The sequence below is a fragment of the Artemia franciscana genome, chromosome 10 (assembly GCF_032884065.1).
Source record: "Artemia franciscana chromosome 10, ASM3288406v1, whole genome shotgun sequence".
Taxonomy (NCBI): Eukaryota; Metazoa; Arthropoda; class Branchiopoda; order Anostraca; family Artemiidae; genus Artemia; species Artemia franciscana.
In genome coordinates this window covers 33,803,472-33,827,217 of record NC_088872.1, presented here as the reverse complement: position 1 = coordinate 33,827,217, position 23,746 = coordinate 33,803,472, and the positions used below count along the sequence as shown (strand labels likewise).

Sequence of the window (23,746 nt, the reverse complement as noted above, 5' to 3'; positions counted from 1 at the left end):
GGTATTGAGGAAAACTGAGATCCGGTATGGGCAGTTGTCCCCTCTGCCCCATAGCAAGTTACTCCCCTGACCCCAACCCCTTGCCACTTAGTGGCTGGAGAAGCGTAGGCATGTGGTTCTGGAACCACTCAAAGTTGTATATTAAAAGAAGGATATTGTTAAACTTGCTTATTAAGATTTTTTATTTGACAATTCCTCTGTAATATTCTCTCCATACGTAAGATTGTGCATCCAAAGAGGAAGAAAGACAAATGAAAACAGTTCTGTAGGAGAATTCAGGTAATTCTTCCCAAATTTTTGAAATGAAAACAAACTCATAGTTTGTAATACCTTTTATGGTACCTACACAAGAAATGATCTTTTTTGGAAATTTAAATTCATTTCTAAGTAATGAGTGACTTCTATTTATGGACAGGCCAAAAAACTCCCTAAGCCTAAAGGGACATTTCTGTTGAGCTAGCAAAATTTTCAACAAGCATGTCTATATGTAAACCTGTCTGTTTAGTTAACCTTTTATGTCAAAGCTACTCGGCTGCAGCTAATTTTTTAAGTGCTACTATATTTTTTTTTTTTTAAACAAAGAATTAACAATCTATTTCTTCTCTAAAAAAAAATACGAAAAGAAACGACACTGTTTAATTCTTTTTTCTATTCTAAACCAATTTTTTCCTAAAATTCTTGTACCATTTCTTCGTTCAGCTCCTTAATAAGGATTGATGTCTCTTATCTAAGGTTGGAGATGATTTAGAAATTATATGACAAAATTAATTTTCAACCAAAACTAAGGAGCAACAATAAAACTTAAAACAACAGAATTATTCTGCATAAATAAAAAAGATCATAGCAGCGTTGTTTCTACATTAGATTGTAATAAAAAACGAACAAAGATTAACTTAAAAAACAAAAGTTTTTCCGAGGGAAGTAACTTCACGCCCTATCTAACATGTATCAATAAAACTAGTGCAAATAAATCGATTGGTGATATTTTCCGACGTTTGTAGGATTGCAGAAAACTAAGTGCTTTACCGTAGACATAAAACAATATAGGAGTTTTGGCAGGGTAAAAGTAAATCATTTGAGGAACCTTTTAGCAGTATAAAAATAACGCATTTTTAAATTGTCGCTTAATTTTTTTTTGTTTATTTGGCATCACTTCTGCTTGGTGACTCGTTTTGAACAGCATACGTATTTTTTGAATCTATATGCCAATTTAGGGAACGTTTCTGGAGCAGAGGATTTTGTTTTATTGAAGTTTCGTATAGAAACCCTGTTGTAGTGGCCCTGATTTGAAAAATTTTCGATGTTAGGGCTATGGTTTCTATGAACCTACAATTTCAAATGACGAAAGGATGTCCAGTCAGAATTAGTCCAGCCTGGAATAATACAAATCAATGATAATAAAATTCAGTAGTCGAGCAAAATTGGTAAAAAGATGAAACACGATTCAACCCGCAAGACGCAACAGTTTCTTGCCTGGCGGTTATCACTTGGCTTCATAACAAATTACATCAAACAATTAACCTCAAAATGTACTTATTCAATTCTAGGGGGAATGTCGCCATGTCAGTGGTTCCTAAATATGTGGATACCTAACAGAAAAAAAGAAAACAAAGAAACTTCCGTAAAACATGAGATTTAATCACTTTATCTATGAAATCTTTCACTAAGAACAACTGCAAACGAAATGGCACTCAAACAGACATTTGATAAACGTTCTAAGAAAATATCTTCCAAAATATGTGATATGTTTATAAATAAAATAGCTAAGAGTAATAACATGTTAAAATATAAACTTCACATCTTAAAGAGTACATAAGCTGCGGTAACCACAAAAGGCGTTATATTACAATACATAAATTTTACCCCAGAGTGGAAGCACTGAAAAATGACAACACACTTTTTTTCTCTTGTTAACAATAAAATCTCGTTAAATTTCTGTGTATCCTAGTTGCAATACTCCATATGTCACATTTTTTCCTTAGTTCTCCTCAATTAAATTGGGATACACGGAGTCCCCAAAATCAACAGTCTTTGGCCGTTTGTACCAGATTTATTGGGCAGAAGTATTTTTTTTTTATTGGCGCAGAAGTATTAATTAGACTTCAGCCGAGAGACATTTTGAAGTACGAAAACACCGTGGAGGTTCAAAGACATCATAACTTCATTACGGTTGAATAACAAGACAAACTGTTGCACACACGTCAGGAGTAGATTAGAACCCAGAGAATGCACATAAGTAGTGACAAGAAAAACACCCGTTATTCACAATGAAGAGCTTCGTTTGTGTCAGACTTCAGAAGCAATAATATCACCTGCTGAAGAATCAGTACGAAGCCACAAGCTGTCTTTGAGCCTCCATGCTATTTTCAGACATTCAGCAACACTTACATCAATTTTTTTCTATGAAAACCAAAAGCTACTCTTCTGTCATTGCAAGGACCAATGTCCTCTTAGATCGAAAACTGAATCGAAGGGTCAGGAAAGTTCGAAGGGCATGAATTTCTTCGGGACGCTGTGAACTTAAGGTTAGCTGTTCGTTTGCTGGTATGACGTGAACGTCTAGAAACTGTTATAGTTTTGTCATTGCTCAAGGTGAGTAAAAGCGTAGGAGGCACATATTCATTGCTAAGAGCTAAGAGCTAAGAGCTGCCAGTTACAGAACGCGTTGAGGAGTGAGAAGTTTTTCGTACAATTTTCTTGGAAAACTCATTTAGATCTTTAGGCCAAGGATGCCATAAAGTTTGAAGCCGATACGGAACGCAACATAAAAATAAGCGGTCACAAAAACTTCTATCAAACTTTTGCTTGTAGAGAACGAGGTTCTTCCTTGACGATCAGGATTGGACAAACACAATTCAAGTACAGAAAGCCTCATCCTCCGCTTTTTTTTAGGGTACATATTACGAGTTGGGACTCATCTTAGGACAACATTCTAAGTATCCTGATAACCAAATGAGATAAAAAAAAAACAGAAAATTTAGTATATTGGCTTCAAGAGTGACTGTAAATCGCAATTTGACAACTAAAATAATATAGCGTCATTTGCAGCACCCACTCGTTTCTTGCTGTAGTTAAATTATAACACTTATAAAAATTAACCGATCAAACTAATTTAAAAAGACTTCAGATTTTAAACTCGAAAATATAAAGGGACAAACAAAAATGCCATCTATTTTAAATAAACTTTTCCTATTTATCGTGATAATGAACGAAATACACAAATCCAGCATGAGAGTTAAGTATACTTGGAGCCAAATGAAATAAAGGATAAGGGTTAGACCAATAAATCCGGTTCTGACGCATATATAGGCAAATTGTTCACAGGGGGTGGGCACAATGTAAAAGGATGGACGCAACAATTATACGAATTATATGGGAAATATAAGAACTAGTAGGGAAAATCGTAACAAGCTAAGAACTTCGAGGAACAAGGAGACAGGGGGTGGGGGGAGATAAGAAGCCGAAGACCTTATCCCATATATTTTGGATCCAGCCATCTCACTTTAAGGAATTGGCTATAATTCTCAGCTTGATATAAAAAAGAAAACATCATAAAGTGCCTTTTGGATTACTGCAGACAAAATGTAAGCATTATGATAGAAAACTAACCAGACATACTAGGTACACAAGAAGAAATGAAAATTAAACCTATGAATGGCACACCTAAATATTGTATGCCAATAAGGTTTGAATGAACTATTTTTTAGAAGTTTTGAGTATAACCTTGTACTTTTCTTTAGCAAAATTGGAAACGAAAATATTTCCCTAAACCATCTAACAGAAAACATCAAATACGGACGGCACGTCTACACAGCTCTTAGTAACTTGAAAAGAGAAAAAACAATATTTACAATTCAAAAAAGAACACCCAGAGAAAAAATAATACAAATCTGGAGGAAACGTGTCTTGTGTTCTTTTTTTCTTGGCCGTCATGAAGCCCTATTTTAAAACGTGCTTAGCACGCAACTCTAAACTGGTATTTTGATGTGATGATGTTCATCTATTTGCCTTTATTGTTACTAAAAATACATCTATTGCTACAAAAACTGGCCAAACGATACTAGCAGCTAGCGTGATTTACCCTCAGAAAAAAGAAGAAAAAACTAGAAAAGAGTGTTGCTAGGATTTTTGTTTTATTTCGAGAAGGGTTCAAACCATTTTGGAGCAAGGGAGCTCAAACACGAAAAAGTATAGTTTAGCTATTACAATTATGTGATTTTTTTTATATTCTAGTGATAAAAAAAAAAATGCACATCGGCGGTAAACAGTTCTTTACCACCCAACAATTATTTAAGGTGAATGATAAGTGAGCCTTTCAGGAGCCAAATCAACTCAGAGCAAATCTCAAACAAAAATTATTTTTAGCACCAAACCACCTGTTTTTATCTTTTTCCGGTAATACATGAACCCCTTTGAAAATGCATTTACTGCTGACGAACACATTGGCAAACCAATGAACTAATCTTTTTTTTTTAACCAAACACTTTGTAAAAACCAGCAATGTACTTTTTTTTTTTACTTTTTTCTTTCTTTACTTCAACAAATTTATCAAAGTGGCCTATCGGGTCAGTAAGCAATTTAAAAACCTTAAAGAATAAATCCCTTCAGGATACAGCTCCATAAAATTCATTCTAGTAGGTCAAAAAGAAGAGAATTCAAACGTACGACTTTGATTTATGCAAAGAGCTTAACATCTTTGATAAGACAATTCTGCTACGTTAATACAGACGGAAGTAAGCGGTATTTTCAAAATAATATTTATAGATCCGTCCCCACAAACTCAGCGCGTTTGATCAGTTTACATATTTCGCTCTCAAGATGCTTAGAAATTTCTTTTTTTTTTACAAAAATTTACTTTTCTCACTAGCAGCAATAGACAACACTGTTATTTGGTTGTTAATAACAATCCGTGTATCAGAAATGCGTTTTTCCACTTTTCTGAAAAATTTATTTGTGTAAACATATATTGTTTAGCTAAAAAAGTCAAACATTAAGATAAACCTGTTTATCTTTTTAAAGATAAAACCTATTAGAGTTAAAGATAAAACTTTAAATATTACGTAAGAAAGACCCGAACTTTAGCAAAACTAGTCAAACAACTTATTCAATAGGTATATATTTAAAGAAATATATTTCAGGGGAAGGGGATAAAAAAAAGGCAAAAACAGAATAGTTGTATGAAAAAGGCGGAAATTATGGGAGAATTATACAATTTCGAGTTTTCAACGAGAGGGGAGGGGGGTGAAGTCTGTGTAATTACTAATATCTCTAATTGACTTTATTCAAAGTTAAAAATATGGTATAACCGCACATCCCCACATGTCGCACGTTAGAAAAGATAGAAATTGGTGCAATCTTGCTGAGGCGATTTTTCGAAAATTTCTCAAAAAATCTAGCGATTTTGCGGAATAATATTTGCGAGAAGGCACAGGTCGATATGCGTTGAAATACTTCGATACATGCAGGATCAGTTATCACGATCCTTGCAAATTTTCTTCTTTTGGATGTTTAGTGTGTTGTATAGTTTCAGTGTTTTTCTTCCATGAAGATACTACACTGCAATGAACTTCTTATCAAGTTTTTAGATCCGGTGAATTGCAAAATTCATGGAATTTCATCTTTATTTTAATTGTGCGATTAGCTCAAAGCTACAAAAAACAGAGATTATAATACTTGATTGTCATTGACTCGTACATATTGAAGTATTTACAAGAGATGAAATCACATCACAAACGCAATTCCAAGTAGAAACACGAAGAGATTCAGTTAAGAGTATGCAATCAAACTGTCCCCATAAACGGTTTAAAATTTTCTCATTCAAACTTGGCTTAAAACACGAATGATTTGTACAAATATACCAAAAACACACACTTCTAAAAACAGCCTGTATATTACAGATCGATGAAAAAAAAAGACAAAAAAAAAAACAAAAAAAACATGATATGAGATTCAGTTCTGGTTATCCACCATATTCTTCACAAAAAAGTGAACAGCCCATTATGGTCCCTTTGTAGTCAAACACAGGTGAATAAGGACTTGAACGGTAATAAGGAAAAACAAGAATAAAAATAAATGGCCAACCTATGGAATTTCGTGGCTATGCGTAGCTAATATTTTATGAAATCCTCTTCAATGGCTTTACACAGACAAAAAGCAAAGAATATGATAAGCAGCTGTGAGAGACCTAAACCAATGCCAATACCGATTAGAACTTCGAAATTGTATTCCACAAATGCGTTCATTTTGTACCAGCAGCCCTGTAAAATAAAATCCAATTGCAAGTCTAATCAAAATTTTATTTTTAACTTTTTCACGTACTGTCGACATAGTGGTGCAATTTGGATACATTGTTACAAGGAAGAAATAAACTTTTTGGGCGAAAGTTAAAATAGGTAATTCTAATAGAACTTTCGCTAAATTCAAAACTAGAACCTGAAACAATCAATCGCCAGTATGTGTCGAGGAATGATTTCTCTGAATTTTATTTGTTTGAAACAGACTAAAATAAATATAAATAAATATATATATATATATATATATATATATATATATATATATATATATATATATATATATATATATATATATATATATATATATATATATATATATATATATATATATTTCGACAGAAATTAGGACTTTGTTCCTACCAAGGCAACTACAAAGATATTATTAGACATGATTTTTATGGCACTTGGTATTTACCAACTGACATATAGCGATCACAAATTCTGTCGGTCCCGGCTTTGCTAGTTTAGGCACTTCAGATAAGCTAGGACGACGAAATTTGACAGGCGTATCAGGGAACAGACCAGATTAAATTAAGAATAGTCATTTCCCCGATTCTACCATCTGGGGGGGGGGAGTGGAGGGGTGGTTAATTCGGAAAAATCAGAAAAAAATTAGGTATTTTCAACTTACGAACGGGTGATTGGACCTTAATGAGATTTGATATTTAGAAGTATATCGTGTCTCAGAGCTCTTATTTTAAATCCCGACTGGATCCGGTGACATTAGGGGGAGCTGGAGGGGGAAACCTATAATCTTGAAAACGGTTAGAGTGGAGGCATCGGGATGAAACTTGGTGGGAAAAATAAGCACAAGTCCTAGATACGTGATTGAAATAACCAGAACGGATTCGCTCTCTTTGAGGGAGTTGGGGGGAGGGTCGATTCTGAAAAATTAGATAAAATGAGGTATTTTTAACTTACGAAGGAATGATCGGATCTTAATGAAACTTCATATATTGAAGGACCTCGTAACTCAAATCTCTTATTTTAAATCCCGACCGGATCCATTGTCATTGGGGGGAGTTGAGGGGGAACTGGAAATCTTGGAAAACCCTTAGAGCGGAGAGATCAGGATGAAACTTGATGGGAAGAATAAGCACAAGTCCTAGATACATGATTGACATAAACGGACTGAATCCGCTCTCTTTGGGGGAGTTGGAGGGGGTATTAAGTCGGAAAAATTAAAAAAATTGAGGTATTTTTAACTTAAGAACGGGTGACCGTTCGTGAGGTATTTTTAAATTTGGAATTTAGAAGGAACTCGTGTTTCAGAGCTCTTATTTTAAATCCCGACTAGCTCTGGTGACATCGAGGGGGGGGGGGGGTTGAACCGGAAATCTTGAAAACGCTTAAAGTGACGGGATCGGGATGAAACTTGGTGGTAGAATTAGCCGTAGGTAGAATTGGCGGATAAAATAAGTCGTAAAATGTCGTAGATACGTGATTGACGTAACCGGACGGGATCCACTCTCTTTGGGGGAGTTAGGGGGGTCCGGTGCTTTGGCTAGTTCAGTGCCAGTGCCAGGTAGTCGTGTCAGGGACCCGCCCAAATTGCCTTGATAAAGTCGTTTTCCCTGATTCGACCATTTGGGGGGGGGGGGCTGAAGGGAGAGGAAAAATTAGAAAAAAAAAGTTTTTTTTTTAACTTACGAGTGGGTGATTGGATCTTAATGAATTTTGATATTTAGAAGGACGTCGTGTCTCAGAGCTCTTATTTTAAATCCTGACCGGCATTAAGCCTCTGATTTTCCTTTTAAATCAATCTATTGATTCTTAGAATTTTGCTAGAGCTCATGCCATATGAGCTATTGGCTCTTCCGACCTCGTCACAAGTGCCATATGAGCTATTAGCTCTTGTTTTCGTCAGAACCATAATCACAATCCGATTTTCTTTTTCCATTAATGACAGAAATCTGCATTAGAAACCATTGAAAATTTGCTCTTTTCTCAAAAACCTAAAATCAGAATTTTGCAGACAAAATACTTCAAAATTGCTGCCCAAATCTGTAAATGGTGAGAGAATTCCGATCATATATTTTAACACAGCGTAAATAGTCTTATTGAATATAAAAAGTAGTTTTTTGAGTCGAAATTGGGTGTCAAGTGTAATTCTGTAAGAGATCTGTAAAGAAACATAAAACCAATTTACTACGAGAATTCACGTAAAAGCTGAGAATAATAAACCACAGCGAAATTGACCGGATTTTTTTTTTACAATATCACATATTTCCAGACCACAGCATGAATGGCTCAGATGCCAAATCGATTAACTTATTCATTGCTTGTTTAATAATATTTCATAGATTAATCAGTAATTTTATTTTAGGTTTGTTATGTTTTTTAGGTCTATACTTTTTACGTTAGACATTTGAGCATAGAGGGTCTAACATTCTAAGTACACTTTAGGGTTTCAATTGTCTAATCCGTTTACTTGCGCCGAGCTAAGTCAATCATTTATGCCATCTGATATTTAATTCGATCAAACAAGGATTTATTTTTCAAGTTAGTTGTTGGTTGTATGTGGCTTTTTATTATAAGCGAGAATTTTAATTATCTGAGGCACTAAACGCTTTAAATATACAAGATAATCGCCACTTCATTGTTACAAATATCTAAACATAGTGTGGACTTGTAGCTTCATAGCTGAAATCGATATCCTAATTATATAAACAATATCTTTTGTTTGATACATTCTAGTGAGAATTTAGCTAAAAAGAAGCAACTTACTACTGGAAAAGAAAGGTTAAAAGAAAACGAACTTCTCCGAAACGAATTAAACTTCTTATATGGGCTGAAATACCATAAAAAGTTGATACAAGACAAGTGAAAGTTAAAAGTATTTACTTAAAATATAATCATCTTAGAGAAAGACAAGCAAAAATGAAGCTTGTTTGTTAATTTTTTTTTGAATTTATATACAACTGATTATAGCAAATAGATATAGAACTTTTTTTTTTTATATTTACTTAATGACCCCAGTTTTGTCACCGAAATCTAGACTTGAGACATGATAGAAGAAAAAGGACTGAACTGACGAACAAAGGAACGGATGAATAGTTGAATTTGGCAAGAAAGAGTAACAGCCTATGAATACAGTAACAATTAGGTCAGTGTATGCACCAGTCCCGTCATAAAATAGAGCGATTGAATTAACAGAAAAATGAGGTAGTTTTGTGTTATTTACGGCCTGCGTTTCATGAGTTCCATGTGCCCTCGTGTGTTTCCCAGTGTATAAACTGATGCTGTACATGCTCTAATTTTTATGCCTTCGACGCCGATGTAGAAAAAGCTCTACAAGTATTTTGAAAAAAGTAAGTAAGTAAGTCGGCACTAGACCCTTAATGTCCAAACCGGCGGTGCTGATCTCCGTTTCATGGCCCTTTAGCCAGGAAGTGCAATGGGGGGTTGGAGGCCAACCATCCTGTGCTTTCACACACCCTTCCTGCTTACCTTCCCCAGATTTCTCCAGGTACCCATTTAGAGCTGGGTCGACTCTGGCTGAGCTTATAGAGTCACGCCACTGACCCCCGTCCCAAACTAAATAACTGGTCACAATTGGGATTGAACCCGTGTCCCTTGGACAAAGGATTCCCACGCCAGCCCACCAACCACTCAGCCAGGACGACTTATTTTGAAAAAGGGTAAGCAATTTGTGCTTTTTCGTATTTTGTACAACATATGCTACTTTTCACTTTAAGGAAATGTTTTATTATATTAACAGCCAAAAGTAAAATAGGAAATAAAGAATATGTTAGCATCTTTTTTTTTTATTGCAAGTTTTATAGCACCTTCTTTTATTATCTCTTTGGAATAATTAATTGTACAAGGCCATAAACCTTCACATTTACTAAACCTGAAGAAGAAAACGGACATACCTCTTCTGCATATGAGTTAGATGGCGTAGGAGCAAAAATACAGTTTGGATCTGCTGGCTTCATGAGAACCTTATCCTCGAGTTTACAGCATGCTTCTGGAACCAGTTGACCGGCTGTTTTATTGTTCACCCACAACGGGGCTTCATTGAAATCCGTATAACGATCAATTCCACAGCATGAAAACTAGATGGAACGAAAAAAGAAGTTTACAAAATACATATACAGAGTCTCACAGTATTATTTATTCTTTTCAATCCTTAGATATACAACCCTTCAGAACTGGTATGACTGAAGTTTCACCTTGAGTCAATATCAATTTGCTCTCTTTCTGCTGCACTTGCATACTCGACATAGAATATACACAGTATATGCGGTTACTTGCATCGAAAAGTAGCAACCGCTATCAATTCATAAAATTGTCTACATAGCCAGTACTTAGGTAATAGGGGAGGTGAAATATTATTCTTTTTACACAATTATCTATTCCCTAAATTAATTACTAACCCAACCTTTACATATTGTGATGAAATCATTAGGGCAAGTACGAAAATTAAAGTTTTACGATGTCATATTTGAAACTTGATGTACATTGACAAAGTTCGTTTTTTATTAATCCAAGGTCATTTTTTTGTTTTGTATAAAACATTTCAATCGTCTTAAAGCTTGTGATAATCCTTTGGGAAAATGTATTACCTTATAACTAATATCCTTGTTATTATGCGTCTAATCAACCATAAGACGGGTGTGACAAGTGCGACTTGAGGAAAAATATTCCGAGAACTTTATGATTTTCGACATACCTAGCTTGATTATTTGTCTACATATAACGTCTCTTTCACCAATAGAAACAGTGTTGCAATTCATTACCCGTCAACCCTTTTAACTTTCCAACCGGATTTTTTCAACCACTTTCTTTAAACTGAAGAATATATTGACTAAAGAACTGTTAATAAAAAAAGAATCACAACGAAGAAAAAATTCAACTAACAGAAATTGCAGCCGTGTAATCTGTTAAATTCAGACCATACTCAATTCTAGAACTAAAATTCAATTTTGAACCATGAAGTATTACACAGGTAGACAATATCAAGAGAAGTCGAAACGTGATCCTACAACTACAACAACATAAAGTTCTGATAAAGATACGCCATATACGGCAATCTTTCTAACGCGTGGGTTGATAACATTTGTTAAATTCCTAAGAACCTTCAATTCTTTTGATTCTGGACTGAAGCGCACTGTTTCATACAGTGGTGTTACTTCACAAAGATTTAGGGGGGAGGGCCAAGTTTTTTTTCAACATCTGGGGGGAGTAAACTTGATACTTAAAAAAAAAATAACAAAAAAGGCAGTTTCGAGGAAAATATCCCCCAGAAAGGTATTTTTCAAAATTTAGGGGTGTGCAAAAATCCCAACTGATACTAATTGTTACTTACATTATTTTTACATGCTTGAACACATAATGTATTTTAATTTTGGGCAAGCTTAGTGAGGTAGTTCATTCCAAAAAATTAAACATTTCCTGGTGCTCAGGCCAAATTTGTATGAGTGCTCATCAGCCTTTGGATATACGGATGTTGAGATGCTGACTTCTCTCTCAAATGCGAATTATATTCCGTTATTCAAGTCACATTGGAACAGAAACTTTCATATTTTTCTAATTCTTCTTGATTTTGCAATAACTTGTAAGCAGCATATAACCATGCACCAACTTGACCCATTGTAATAGTCATTATTGATATAGTAATTGGATTATTCAAAACATTAGCTTTAAAAATTTTTGTATTTGTTTTAATTTTGAAAGAAATTTGAAATTGTTGTGCTATCCAGCTTCTGTATTAGTCAACTCATATTACTTTGTATCTTTGACCTAAAGATATTGACAGCTTGTTATTTCAAACAGTTCGTGGTAACAAAGCAAACAGAAATTTTCCGGGGGAGGAGATTTTGTGCTTAGGGTAGGTTTCCATGGAGAGAATTTTCCGTGGAGACAAAATTCCTCGAATAAACTTTACAGGTAAAATTTTACACTGGGGGATTTGACAGGATTCCGATACGGAATTCTTTTGTCTTACTTTCTCTTTGCTAACTCAGTTTCACACGTGGAGATGTTCCGGGGGAAATTTTCAGCAGGTTTGGATTTCTGGAAAAAATTTCCACAGAAGGGGGGATTTCCGCAGTGACCAGAAATTAGAAATTAAAGCATTTTTTTCAAAATAAAGTATGCTAAGGGCATTTTTTTTTTAGATTGAATCGTCTACAAGAATTTTTACAGGGCAAGAACTTTCCTTGGAGGAGTTTTCCGCTAGGGGATGAGATTTTTCATTGAGGGCTAGCCAGATTTACCAGCATTATTTGAAAAACGATCAGAAATTAAATAAAAAAAATACAAGTGTTTTTTTCAAATGAAAGTAAAGAGCAATATTAAAACCCAAAACAAACAGAAATTATTCCATGCATGAGGCCGTTGCCCCCTTCTTGTTACCTTGCTCTTTACGCTAAAGTTTGATTGTTTGTCCCAATTTTTTAAGAACGACTCTTGAAACACAAGGACCGTTTAATTACAATAAGAAGCTTTCTAAGCGCTAAAAACTTTAAGGTGAAGAGCAAAGTATTGAGGAGTAGCGTAGCTCCTTCATATACTGCATATTTTCTGTCCGTTTTGAGTCTTAATGTTGCTCCTTACTTTAGTTGAAAATTTTATTTATTTATTTAATCTCTCTAAGGAATTGAGAGGTTATATTGAGTTTATGTTACTAAGACGACTCTAACAGAATTGGCAGTGACCTAATCCTATTTAGAATTCACACTTCCTATTACCCATTAAAATTCTTCGGAGCAGGAAAAAAAGGTAACCACCCCCAATGAAATGACATAAATATTTAATTTATGTACATGATAAAAATATACGATACAGATAGTACTGCGTAAATTCCATACCGTATTATTTGGCAAAAAAAAGGAACAATAAATAAATCTCAAGCACAGATCAGTGACCCAGCAATAAATCAGAGCTTCCAATTTAAGAACAAAACTAGTTCTGTAATTACGACCCGAAAGCCAAATCCCGAAGCGCTGGAAAATATTACGCACTTACTGCGTAGCCACGACTAGTAAGAAGGTACTTATTCCTGATAACTTTTTTGAAAATTGTTAGAAAAGGGATTCCTGGTAGAGAAGTAAAGAAGAGAACAGAAATTTATCGAAATGTCATAATGACACATAGATGCTGACAGGTCTGATAACGAAAAATACATTTTCTCTCACAAGTATTCAAGGAGGAGGCTCCTTCAGACCAATCCCAGAGGGGAGGTGGAGTACACACAACGTTCAGTTACGGAAAAATCTATAAATAATCTTGAAAATAACTACACTCAATAACAATAGTAAACTTTGAGGATTTCACATCTGACCCAGAATTTCATAAGAGACCTATACGTGTTTGACATTTATGCTTTGGTATCAGTCAATAAAAACAAGATAAAAATGCCTTTTGCAATGAAAACCAATCCAAAAGATGTTCTGTTAGAAAAAAGGGTTACGACAAGAGGCCTGCTTTAACCTAAAAAAAAGTACAGGCAAAACTCTAACTGCCGATTTAAACTCTAATATATAGCAATTTAGCTTTAGCTAAAAACTGAACAATCATTAAAACAGATGTACACCCTCCTGTAATAGACCGTGTTGAGTTCTTAGTTATTGAAATGGAAGGAAAACAGAGAGCCATGTGCCCTGCAAATTTAGCAGAAACAGAATATGAGGAATAAGGAAATGCTGACAAGAAGAAAAATTAAATAGTAAGTGAAAATATTGTGTTTAAAGGAGGATAGAGATACAAAGCTGAATACTGAAGTACGTCTTTTGTCCTTACGAGGTGTGGGGAGGGGGGTAGACTCCAAATCTTTTGGGGAAGGCGGATTTGTCTGTGTGTAATTTCTGAAAGCAGACTAGAGCAGGGAAAAGTGGCTAATGATCGTGTTATTTTTAAGACCATGTTCAGTTGCTTTTATCATATTTATAAGTATTCACTTCTTTTTCCACATTAAACAGCTTCTAGGTCTATAAACATAGACCTTCGATTTTTTCTCGATTATTAATTAAAAAGAAAATCCTAAGAAGAAATTTTCAAGGGAAAATAAAATTGATTATAATTTACAACAGTTTTACGCTTGAAAAATTATTTCAATTTATTTCTGCTCATCTTTGGTTTAACGTAGCCCTTTACTTTTCTTCGAAAGGCTTCTTCCGTGGAAAAAAAATTTCAAAGATGAATTTTTGTCCGTTTTTATTAACAATGCTTTTTCATTTGTTAATAAAGAATATTTTAAATCTTTCCGGTTTTTCAAACAGTTCGTGGTAAAGAACTGTTTCCACGACCAAAAGAATTGCTTTTTTTATGCTGATTTTATATACATAAGTTTCATTAAGTTTAGTCTTACCCATCAATAGTTACAAGCCTGGAGAAAATTTGCCTTATTTTAAAAAATAGGGGGGAAATACCCCATAAAAGTCATAGAATCTTTACAAAAATCGCACCATCAGATTCAGCGTATCAGAGAGCCCAACTGTAGAAGTTTCAAGCTCCTATCTAAAAAAATGTGTATTTATTGCCAGAAAATAGATCAGACATGCGTGTTTATTAGGTTTTTTTAAGGGTGATCGTATCGACCCAGTGGTCCTCGAATGTCGCGAGAGGGCTCATTCTAACGGAAATAAAAAGTTCTAGTGCCCTTTATAAGTGACAAAAAATAGAGGGTACCTACGCCCCCTCTCACGCTCATTTTCCCCCGAAGTCACCGGATCCAAATTTTGAGATAGCCATTTTGTTCAGCATAGTCAAACAACCTAATAATTATGTCTTTCGCGACGACTTGATCTCCCACAGTCCCCAGGGGAGGGGCTGCAAGTTACAAACTTTGGCCATTGTTTACATATAGTAATGGTTATTGGGAAGTGTACGGACGTTTTCGGGGGGACTTTTTCGCGTTGAAGGGGGGAGATGGTTACGTGGGAGGATCTTTCCATAAATGAATTTATCATGAGGGAAGAAAATTTCCGTGAAGGGGACGCAGAATTTTCTAGCATTATTAAAAAAAAAGAGAAAATAAATGAACAAAAAAAAATTCCGCTGGAAGTAAGGAGCAGCATTAAAACATAAACAAACAGAAATTATTACGTATATAAGGGGGTCCGTCTCCTCCACAATACCTCGTTCTTTACGCTAAAGTATTTTTAGTAATTTCAAGTATTTATTCTATAGCTTTTGTAATTCAGGGGTCATTCTTAAAGAACTGGGACAGAATTCAAGCTTTAGTTTAACGAGCAAGGTATTGACGAGGAGGAGACCCCTCATATACGTAATTAAAATGTACAAATGTAGAAGTTCGTAACGTATGTTAATTCGTAAGTTGCGTATATATTACAAATAAAAACGTTCGTAAAAAAAATTATAAAAAGTTCTAGTTGCCTTTTTAAGTAACCAAAAATTGAAGGGCAACTAGGCCTCCTCCACCACCCCCTTTTTTTTTATCAAAATCGTTGGATAAAAACTATGAGAAAGCCATTTAGCAAAAAATAGAAAATAAAAATAAAAATACAAATTTCGTTTTAATTATTCATGTGCGAGCCAAAGTCAGAACATGCATTAATTCGAAAAAGTTCAAATATTAAATAAAAAAAAAGTTTTTTTTACTGTAAGTAATGAGCGACATTAAAACTTAAAACGAATGGAAATTATTCCGTATATTCCTTTTTATTGTTTCAAAAAGTAAAATTGTGAGAAAGAGTCAAACTTTAGCGTAAAGAGCGGGGCGTTGAGGAGGGGACAACCCCTTTCATATACGGAATAATTTCTGTTCGTTTTAAGTTTTAATGTCGCTCCTTACTTGCAGTTAAAAAAACGTGTTTTTTTATTTAATCTCTACAAGAATCCAGATTTTGGGTTACTATTTATGCACTGGACAAAATTTTGCAACATTGTTAATAATAATTAATGAATGTTAATAATAATTAATTAATATGATTTGAATTAATGGGTACACAAACTCTGAGGCTCTATACGGCTAACAGAACTCTAACCCCCCCTCCCATTATTTTAAAATCCTTAGCATTGACAATTATCACCAGCTTTCCAACCTTAATTACAACAGCTTAATTCTCTTAGCCTTTTCTTGGATATCGCAGATGCATCCTTCTAACAACCTTAGATGCACATAATTCACTTCAATTTAGTTCGATTTCCCACTCAACATGCCCCAACAGTTTTAACTTAATGCCCTTGGCCGTTTCTGAGACACGCCCCTTTGATAGCCTGTACGCACTTAGTGTGTTCGATTTAGTCCAACACTCCCCTAAACATTCCTTAAAACTTTACCTTAGTACCCTTAGCCTTTTTGGACACCAACAATCAAACATACCCACCCCTTTACAAATAACAAATACTAAATAGAAAAAACGGTGAATTGCATAACTTACAGTCCTTCTCCAGGGGCTCTTGGCGTTTGTCAACCCCAGAATATTCAAATTTTTACTGGACGTCTTAGCAGAATAAGTGATATGTGGGAGACTGCTTGCGCTCTAATCACTTTCGACTCTTAAGGGCACTAGAACTTTTAATTTCCAATCGAATGAGCCCTCCGAAGTTTCTAAGACAATTTCTTTCCATTCGAAGTGCCTTGGTGAAATATAAATTAATAAAAACAAAATAAAAATAATATATAGAGCCTACTTAACCCTATACTTAGGTAGCGCTATTGCGCTGCTTATGATACGCGTTTCCATTTTATTGGCTGGCAGTTTGAAAAGATGCCTTACATTTTCTAGGACCACATCTAAACTTACATTACTTCATCCACTGAAATATAATCTCTCTCTAACTTTTAGGGCGAAGAAGAAGGAGGAATTTTATTCTGTTGTATTTTTGTCAGCAACAGAAATCTTATTGATTACAGCCATGAAAAAAACCAAGGCGACAAACTATTCCGTAAAAGAGTGAGATTTGAAAGCGAGACTAGTACATCATTTACCTCTGCCATAGCAGAATTCCATGCAAGAGTAATGGCATCCGCCTGTTTCATGGTAGTGTAGTGATCCTTGATAGTTTGAGTAAGGTAAACCTTGAGCTGTCTCTCTGTTTCGCGTCGATAAACAGCGGCCAAAGTACCAGCTGCTATTTCCATCGTAAAAATCAGCACAATGAAAACACCATACTGCAAAAAGTAAAAAAGAAGAATAAGAAAAATATTTACAAATATCGGTAATTCACCTTAATTTTTAAACGACCTTATTAGTATTTTTCTCTTTAATGCTTGTTATTATGGAATAAGAGGAGGCAATTTCTTTTTAGATAAAAAAAGAGAATTTTACCAATCGAATATTCAATTCATCAGTTGTTATTACCCGAACGAAGATTATCAAAGACTAACCAAAAGGGTCGCGGTAACAAACTGTAAGCAAAGAGCAGCATGTGTCTATTGTAACTAAAAAACTAAATTTTGAAAAGAATAAATGTATAAAAAAAAACTTTTTCCAGCTATTTAAAACATACAAAATACATTAAATCTCAAATCCCCCATAAAAAGAATGTTACCAGCCTGAAAAAATTTGTGTAATTTCGGAAAGGGGGAGGGGGCAAAGAAGCAGTACACCGGCATATAAAACATGTCCAAAAACCCTATAGCGGGGTCAAGTTCCTGTTTGCAACAATACAACATTTTGTATACTTGTGGTGTTTTTTTACCCAAGGGGCGACCATATAATGGTCGTGGAATTTAAGGAGAAGCCTCATTCAAAGGGAAATTAAGGGTCCTAGTTCCCTTTTCAAGTAACGAAAGAGGTCGCGGCGCAGAAAATTCCAATTTCTGCTATTTTGTGCCATAAATATAATTTTCTGGCCGGATCAGAACCAAAATGCCGTTGAGTGAAAATTTCTGAGATCGCCAGTCGGCTTATAATTACTTAAAAGGTATATATATATATATATATATATATATATATATATATATATATATATATATATATATATATATATATATATATAGACAGCGACTTTCAGATCTTAACCCAGCAAAGGTGCCAATTTCTACCATCTTGTGTTGCAAACCAGACGTTTTGGGCTAAATAGAGCCAAAATCACATCACCAGAAGCCTGCTCCCAATTTCACAGGTCAAACGACCATATGGGGCTGCAATCATTCCTAAACACACGCCATGCCCATACACAATGAAAAGCTATTGTATGGAGGGTGTGTTCACTACTACTAAAGATTATACAAAATTACAATACTTTAAACCAATTATTCGGGGAGGGTGGAAGTTCAGCGGGCCGTTAATGGGGAAGGAGTGTCCAAGAAGTGAATTATAAGGGACATTTTTCGAAATTTAATGGGAGGACGTTCCGATCAATGTAGAGAAAGAATTTAGTTGATGGCATCTCCTCCTTAGGAATAACAAATTTGACATTTGACACATGACTAAGCTTGTAATATAGCGGTAAAGGAGAAAATGGCCACCTTGCAATTGTGTAAGTGTTTTAATGGGAAGTAATACGTTGCACTTGAATGATAAAATTAAAGAAAAAACAAGTTTTTATTTTTTAACTGAAAGTAAGGAGCGACATTAAAACTTGAAACGAACAGAAATTATTCCGTTTATGAAACGGGCTATCCCCTCCTCAACGCCCCGCTCTTTATGAAAAATTTTGACTCTTTCTCACAACTCTACTTTTTAAAACAATAAAAAACTTTAGCGTAAAGAGCGGGGCTTTGATGAGGAGACAGCCCCTTTCATTTACGGAATAATTTCTGTTCGTTTTAAGTTTTACTTTCAGTTACAAAACTTGTTTTTTTATTTAATTTCTGAACCTTTAGATACCACTGTACCTTTAGAAAATTTAATTAATACAGGTTTTGAAGATCGCTCACCGTACATGAATAATTAAAACGAAATTTGCATATGAATTTGTTTTTAAACTAATAATAACCTTATAATAACCTAACTTTGATTTTTGCTCCAGTTATTTAAGAATGACTCATGAATCGCAAAGGCTGTTTAGTTAGAACAACAACCTATTTTAAAAGTTAAAAAAAAAACTTTAGTGTAAGAGCGAACTATTGAGAAGAGCCAACTCCCCTCGTATATGTAACATTCTCTGTTCCTTTTAATTTTTAATGTTGCTCCTTACTTTCAGTTGAAAAAACTTGTTTTTTATTTAGTTTTTCATCGTTTTTTGAATAATTCTAGGAAATCCGACGCCCTCTTCATTGAAGATTCCCTTCTCCCATGAAAAATTCCTCCAACTCAACCTTCTCCCCCAGACCCCTCCCACCAGAAAAAAAATCCCCCCTGAAAACGTCTGTATACTTCTCAATAACCAATACTATATGTAAGCAATGGGAAAATGTCAGAACTAGCAGCCCTTCCCCTCGGGACTGTGGGGGTTAAGTCATCCTTAAAGACATAGTTATTAAATTTTTCGACTACGCTGAGCAAAATGGCAATCTCAAAATTTTGATTGGGCGACATTGGAAAATGAGCGTGGGAGGGGGGCTAGTTGACCCCCAATTTTTTGGGCCACTTAAAAAGGGCACTAAAATTTTACATGTTTTGGGTCACTTAAGAATGGCACTAGAAATTTTAATAGCAGCGATCATTCGATTTGAAATCCGAATACATCCGTGAAAAAAAAAAAAAAACACATCCGTGATCTGACAAAAAATACAAAATACACATTTTTACAGATAGGAGCTTGAAACCTCTACGGTAGGGTTGTCTGATACGCTGAATCTGATGGTGTGATTTTCATTAAGATTATATGACTTTCAGGGGATGTAACCCACTTTTTTCGAAAATAAAGCAAATATTATCAGGCTCGTGACTTTTGATGGGTAAGACTAAAGTTGATTTGAAATCAGCAAAAAAATCTGATTCTTTTTTATGTATCTATGGTATCAAACTTCAGTTTTTTTGTAGTTTCGGCTACCATTGAGCCGGGTCGCTTCTTACTTACACATACGTTACCACGAACTCTTTGATTATTACGTGGCTGGGTAGACTCCTCGGAATACATATGAAGTAGTCTACATAAAAAATCGTAGGAAACTGTCAAATAGTTTTTAACAACGCATATATCTGTTCATAAGATATTCTTTGATCATTTTGCTTGTCGCAATAAGCTAGTGGCTACTTTTGCAATAAATATTGTATTATATGCTTACCTGCAAAAAGACAGAAAAAAGGAGGAGGGGCATTTCCCAGGAGCAATATTTTTCCAACGAATTCTCCTCTAGAAACATGAACTTCGTGACCGGAAAAATCATTTTGGCTTTTCAAGCCCCTCATAAAAAATTCTTATAAGATCCAACATAAAGAACGGGCGACATTAAAGCTCAAAACGAACAGAAATTATCCTCTAGTGAGGGGCTGCCCCATCCATTCCCCACTCTTTTTACTAAAGCTAGAATTTGCCCCATCAATGCTTCGAAAACAAGTGCTTTAGTAGAAGAGTAAGACAAAAGAAAGAACCACTGAATCTGGAAGGATTTATTTATTTGTATTCGCTTTAAACAACAAAACTCCTAGTTTAAGTGTTTTGAAAGGCAATCGGTAAATAAACACCATTAACTACCAACTGGCTATATCTTCTGCTCTCTAGAATACTTTCGGTTAATTACTATGTCAGCTTTAGAGTAAAGACGGGGGTGGAAAGGGCGACAACCCCCTAAACCAATACAGGACGATTTCTGTTCGTTTTCAGTCTTAATGTCACTCTTTACTTTCACTGAAAAACTTACTTTTTTATTTAATTTAAAAAAAAGAGCCAATGGCATTGGACATTCTGGCCAGTTCTTTCCTAAAAATGACTTTAAATCTATCAAAAACTGCATTTCATAATCCTTTAGATCAGGGGCATGATTTGCTATTAGAAGGGGGTATCTCCCCCTCCCAAACGTCAGTTTCCCCCCCCCCCCTCGCTGGAATTTAGTTTCTTCAAAATCTTGTCAAAACTAAAATATGCCAGCATGATTCAAGCATCCACGGGAACGCGTCAGTTTTTTTTAGTCTATCTTTGCCTTTAAGGTACTATACGGCTCATTTTTAGTTTTCCCTTGATTTGGGAAAATTGACTCCAACTTTGCCCCCCTCCCTCCAATTTTGAAAAAAGTACACCACTGCTTTATATCCATAGATCCATAAATCCTTTTACTATCCATTCACACAATCAGATATTTGAGCTAAAGGGATATTGGAATGTAGCCTCAAGTAGAAAACAAACAAAAAATTGACTTTTTCTTAAAAAATATACAAGAAAAGAATATTCAATAATAAGCATTTTATCACCAAAGCGTTTATTTAAGTTAATAGTCTAAAAGAGGGATTTATGGAAAAGAGCGTTTGTCCTATAGAACAATCTATGACACTTTCATGCCTCTTTAGAACCAGACTGACAAGACATGATCGTAGCAACAAGCTCTATTGCAAGAAAAGTAAGCTGTTTTCTTTTTGAAACATTAATTACGAGCTAGATGACTTAACGTTAGTTAAAAAAACATCGACGATTTTTACATTAAAAACGCATGAATTTACATAACGTTCAGTGCTAAGGTTATAACATTTCGGTTTTTACGTCTATTTTCTTTATACCAAAATAGGTTAGTCATTCTAAGTAAAAAAAAATAAATGATAATAGCCAGACCTGGAACAAATCACAACACAAATGATTTTTTGCCTAAATGTTCGGAAAAATCTGTAAAATAACATAAAAGAAAATCAGCAAAAAGCCGAAACGAAAAGGAAAACGAACAAAGCCATGCAGAACACGTTTTTTTACAGTTTTGATCTGCTGAATTTTACTGATATTTGGTGTCTAGTAACATAAGCTATTTGCTTCTAGGATTCTCTATAGTTCCGTTCAAAATGAGCTACATTCCTAGCTGGACAGATGACACAAACAAAGCTACTCTGAACCGTGATTCCAGGCATAGACAAGAAGAAGTTTTCTTTGCTATTTCTAAAATATCCCCCCCCCCAAAAAAAAACAACCAGATAACACCCAGTTATTTAATATTTCATTTTTTAGATCCACACCATTTTCTGTGTCGTCTGGACGAGGAACTTCAATGGCAGAATCAAATAATGTTTCGCCTTAAATAAACATATAAGAGTATTGTGGATTGTTAGAAATTCCGACTTGGCTTACTACAAGATTCTTTAGCCTTTCTAATGAATTGGTGATCTTACCAGCATTAATAGAAGCCTTGACTCTTTGATAGCACCACAGTAACCAAGGAAACTGATAATGAACACAAACGCTCCAGCGGATATCAAGATATAGGCTCCCTGCTCTATTACTGGTGGCTGACTATATTGCTAAAAAAAAAGAAAATGGAAATTATCTGAATCTTATTTTTTATAACTGGAGTGTCCACCTTCAATTTGATATTATTATTGTCCGAAAGAGCACAAAGGTTCAAGACTGAGTACACACATAACTATACAAAGAAAAACGAATATACACACAAAAAAACTGCAAAACTTAAAGGTAAAAAACAAATCAATTATAACTAGACTACTGGATCGCAATTAATTAAAAGGTGCTCAACTTGTCTAAATTAAGAAGAAAACGACTTGAACGCTGTCCAGCCGGGAATAAGGGCTCAGTTATCCAATATGCTGACACGAAATCGAGTTCAACGAGTCGATCTAGCTTAACCGAAGTTGCGATGCTTTAACAAATAAAATGCAGTTTCTTTTGCAAACAACACAGAAACATTTCCAAACGACAATACAACAATTCTGGAAGCGAACCTAAATGATCTTATAGCTTAGACAAACAATACTCCATTGGATTTGAATAAACTTATTAATCTCTGTTATCTTGATTAAATTGTAGTAAAAGCAATTATATGATCTTTAGCCAAACTGGTGTTATAATTAATAGCTTGAAATTTTTTTTTGGCGGTTTTGTAATCCAGTTTGTGGGACCAAGTCCCTGGGATCTTTGTTGGACCTATACTGGAAGAACCATTGCAAATTTACATCGTCATAGGCTGCGAAAGGCCTAGGTTTACTCCGATGACTTCGCAAATTTTCTCAGTATCTATGTTAGAAACCATTTATAGTATGTATTCAAGCTTACATTTTGTACCGATATACACTTCGGAAACTGATTTTTATATTAATTACAGAAGAACTCAGACAATCAGAGAAAGGCGGCTCATATAACGGAAAAATATGCTAATTTTAATGATTTTCAGGATAATAGCTCAAATTTTCATTTCGTATTCTTGTTATTCTTAATTTACCCTTTTGTTTACTTCTTTCTTCATGTTTGTACTGTTGGTTTAGTTCGTTGAACCATTGTGCACATGTCACTTGACCTTCTGGCAATCAGTTGGCTTAATTGGGGGGAGGGGGTATGTGCCCCATATATTTTGAAAAATATCAATTGAGAAATTTTGACTGAAAAATGACTTTTTTTCATTTTCACTGAGAAATTGAATAAAATGACAAATCTACACCCCCGCTAGATTTTGAAAAAAGTTCCCCCTCCGAAAAAAAAATGTGAATTGGCGCCACCAC

General features: G+C 34.8%; 1 protein-coding gene across 9 annotated transcripts in view; it reads right to left on the bottom strand.

The window, feature by feature from the left end:
• Positions 1 to 1,617: 1,617 nt before the first annotated feature.
• LOC136032106 (tetraspanin-18-like) overlaps positions 1,618 to 23,746 on the bottom strand; it is a 39,772-nt gene continuing 17,643 nt past the window's right edge. For 7 of the 9 annotated variants that reach the window (XM_065712257.1, XM_065712261.1, XM_065712259.1 and 4 more), the window contains exons 4-7: positions 22,406 to 22,534; positions 17,194 to 17,376; positions 10,169 to 10,351; positions 2,080 to 6,257 (exon numbers count right to left, since the gene is read on the bottom strand). In XM_065712257.1, coding sequence (XP_065568329.1) covers positions 6,108 to 6,257; positions 10,169 to 10,351; positions 17,194 to 17,376; positions 22,406 to 22,534 — 645 coding nt within the window. In that variant the 3' untranslated portion in view covers positions 2,080 to 6,107. Of the gene's footprint in view, positions 6,258 to 10,168; positions 10,352 to 17,193; positions 17,377 to 22,405; positions 22,535 to 23,746 lie in introns of all 9 variants that reach the window. The other 2 variants (XM_065712258.1, XM_065712260.1) reach the window with 1 other exon arrangement.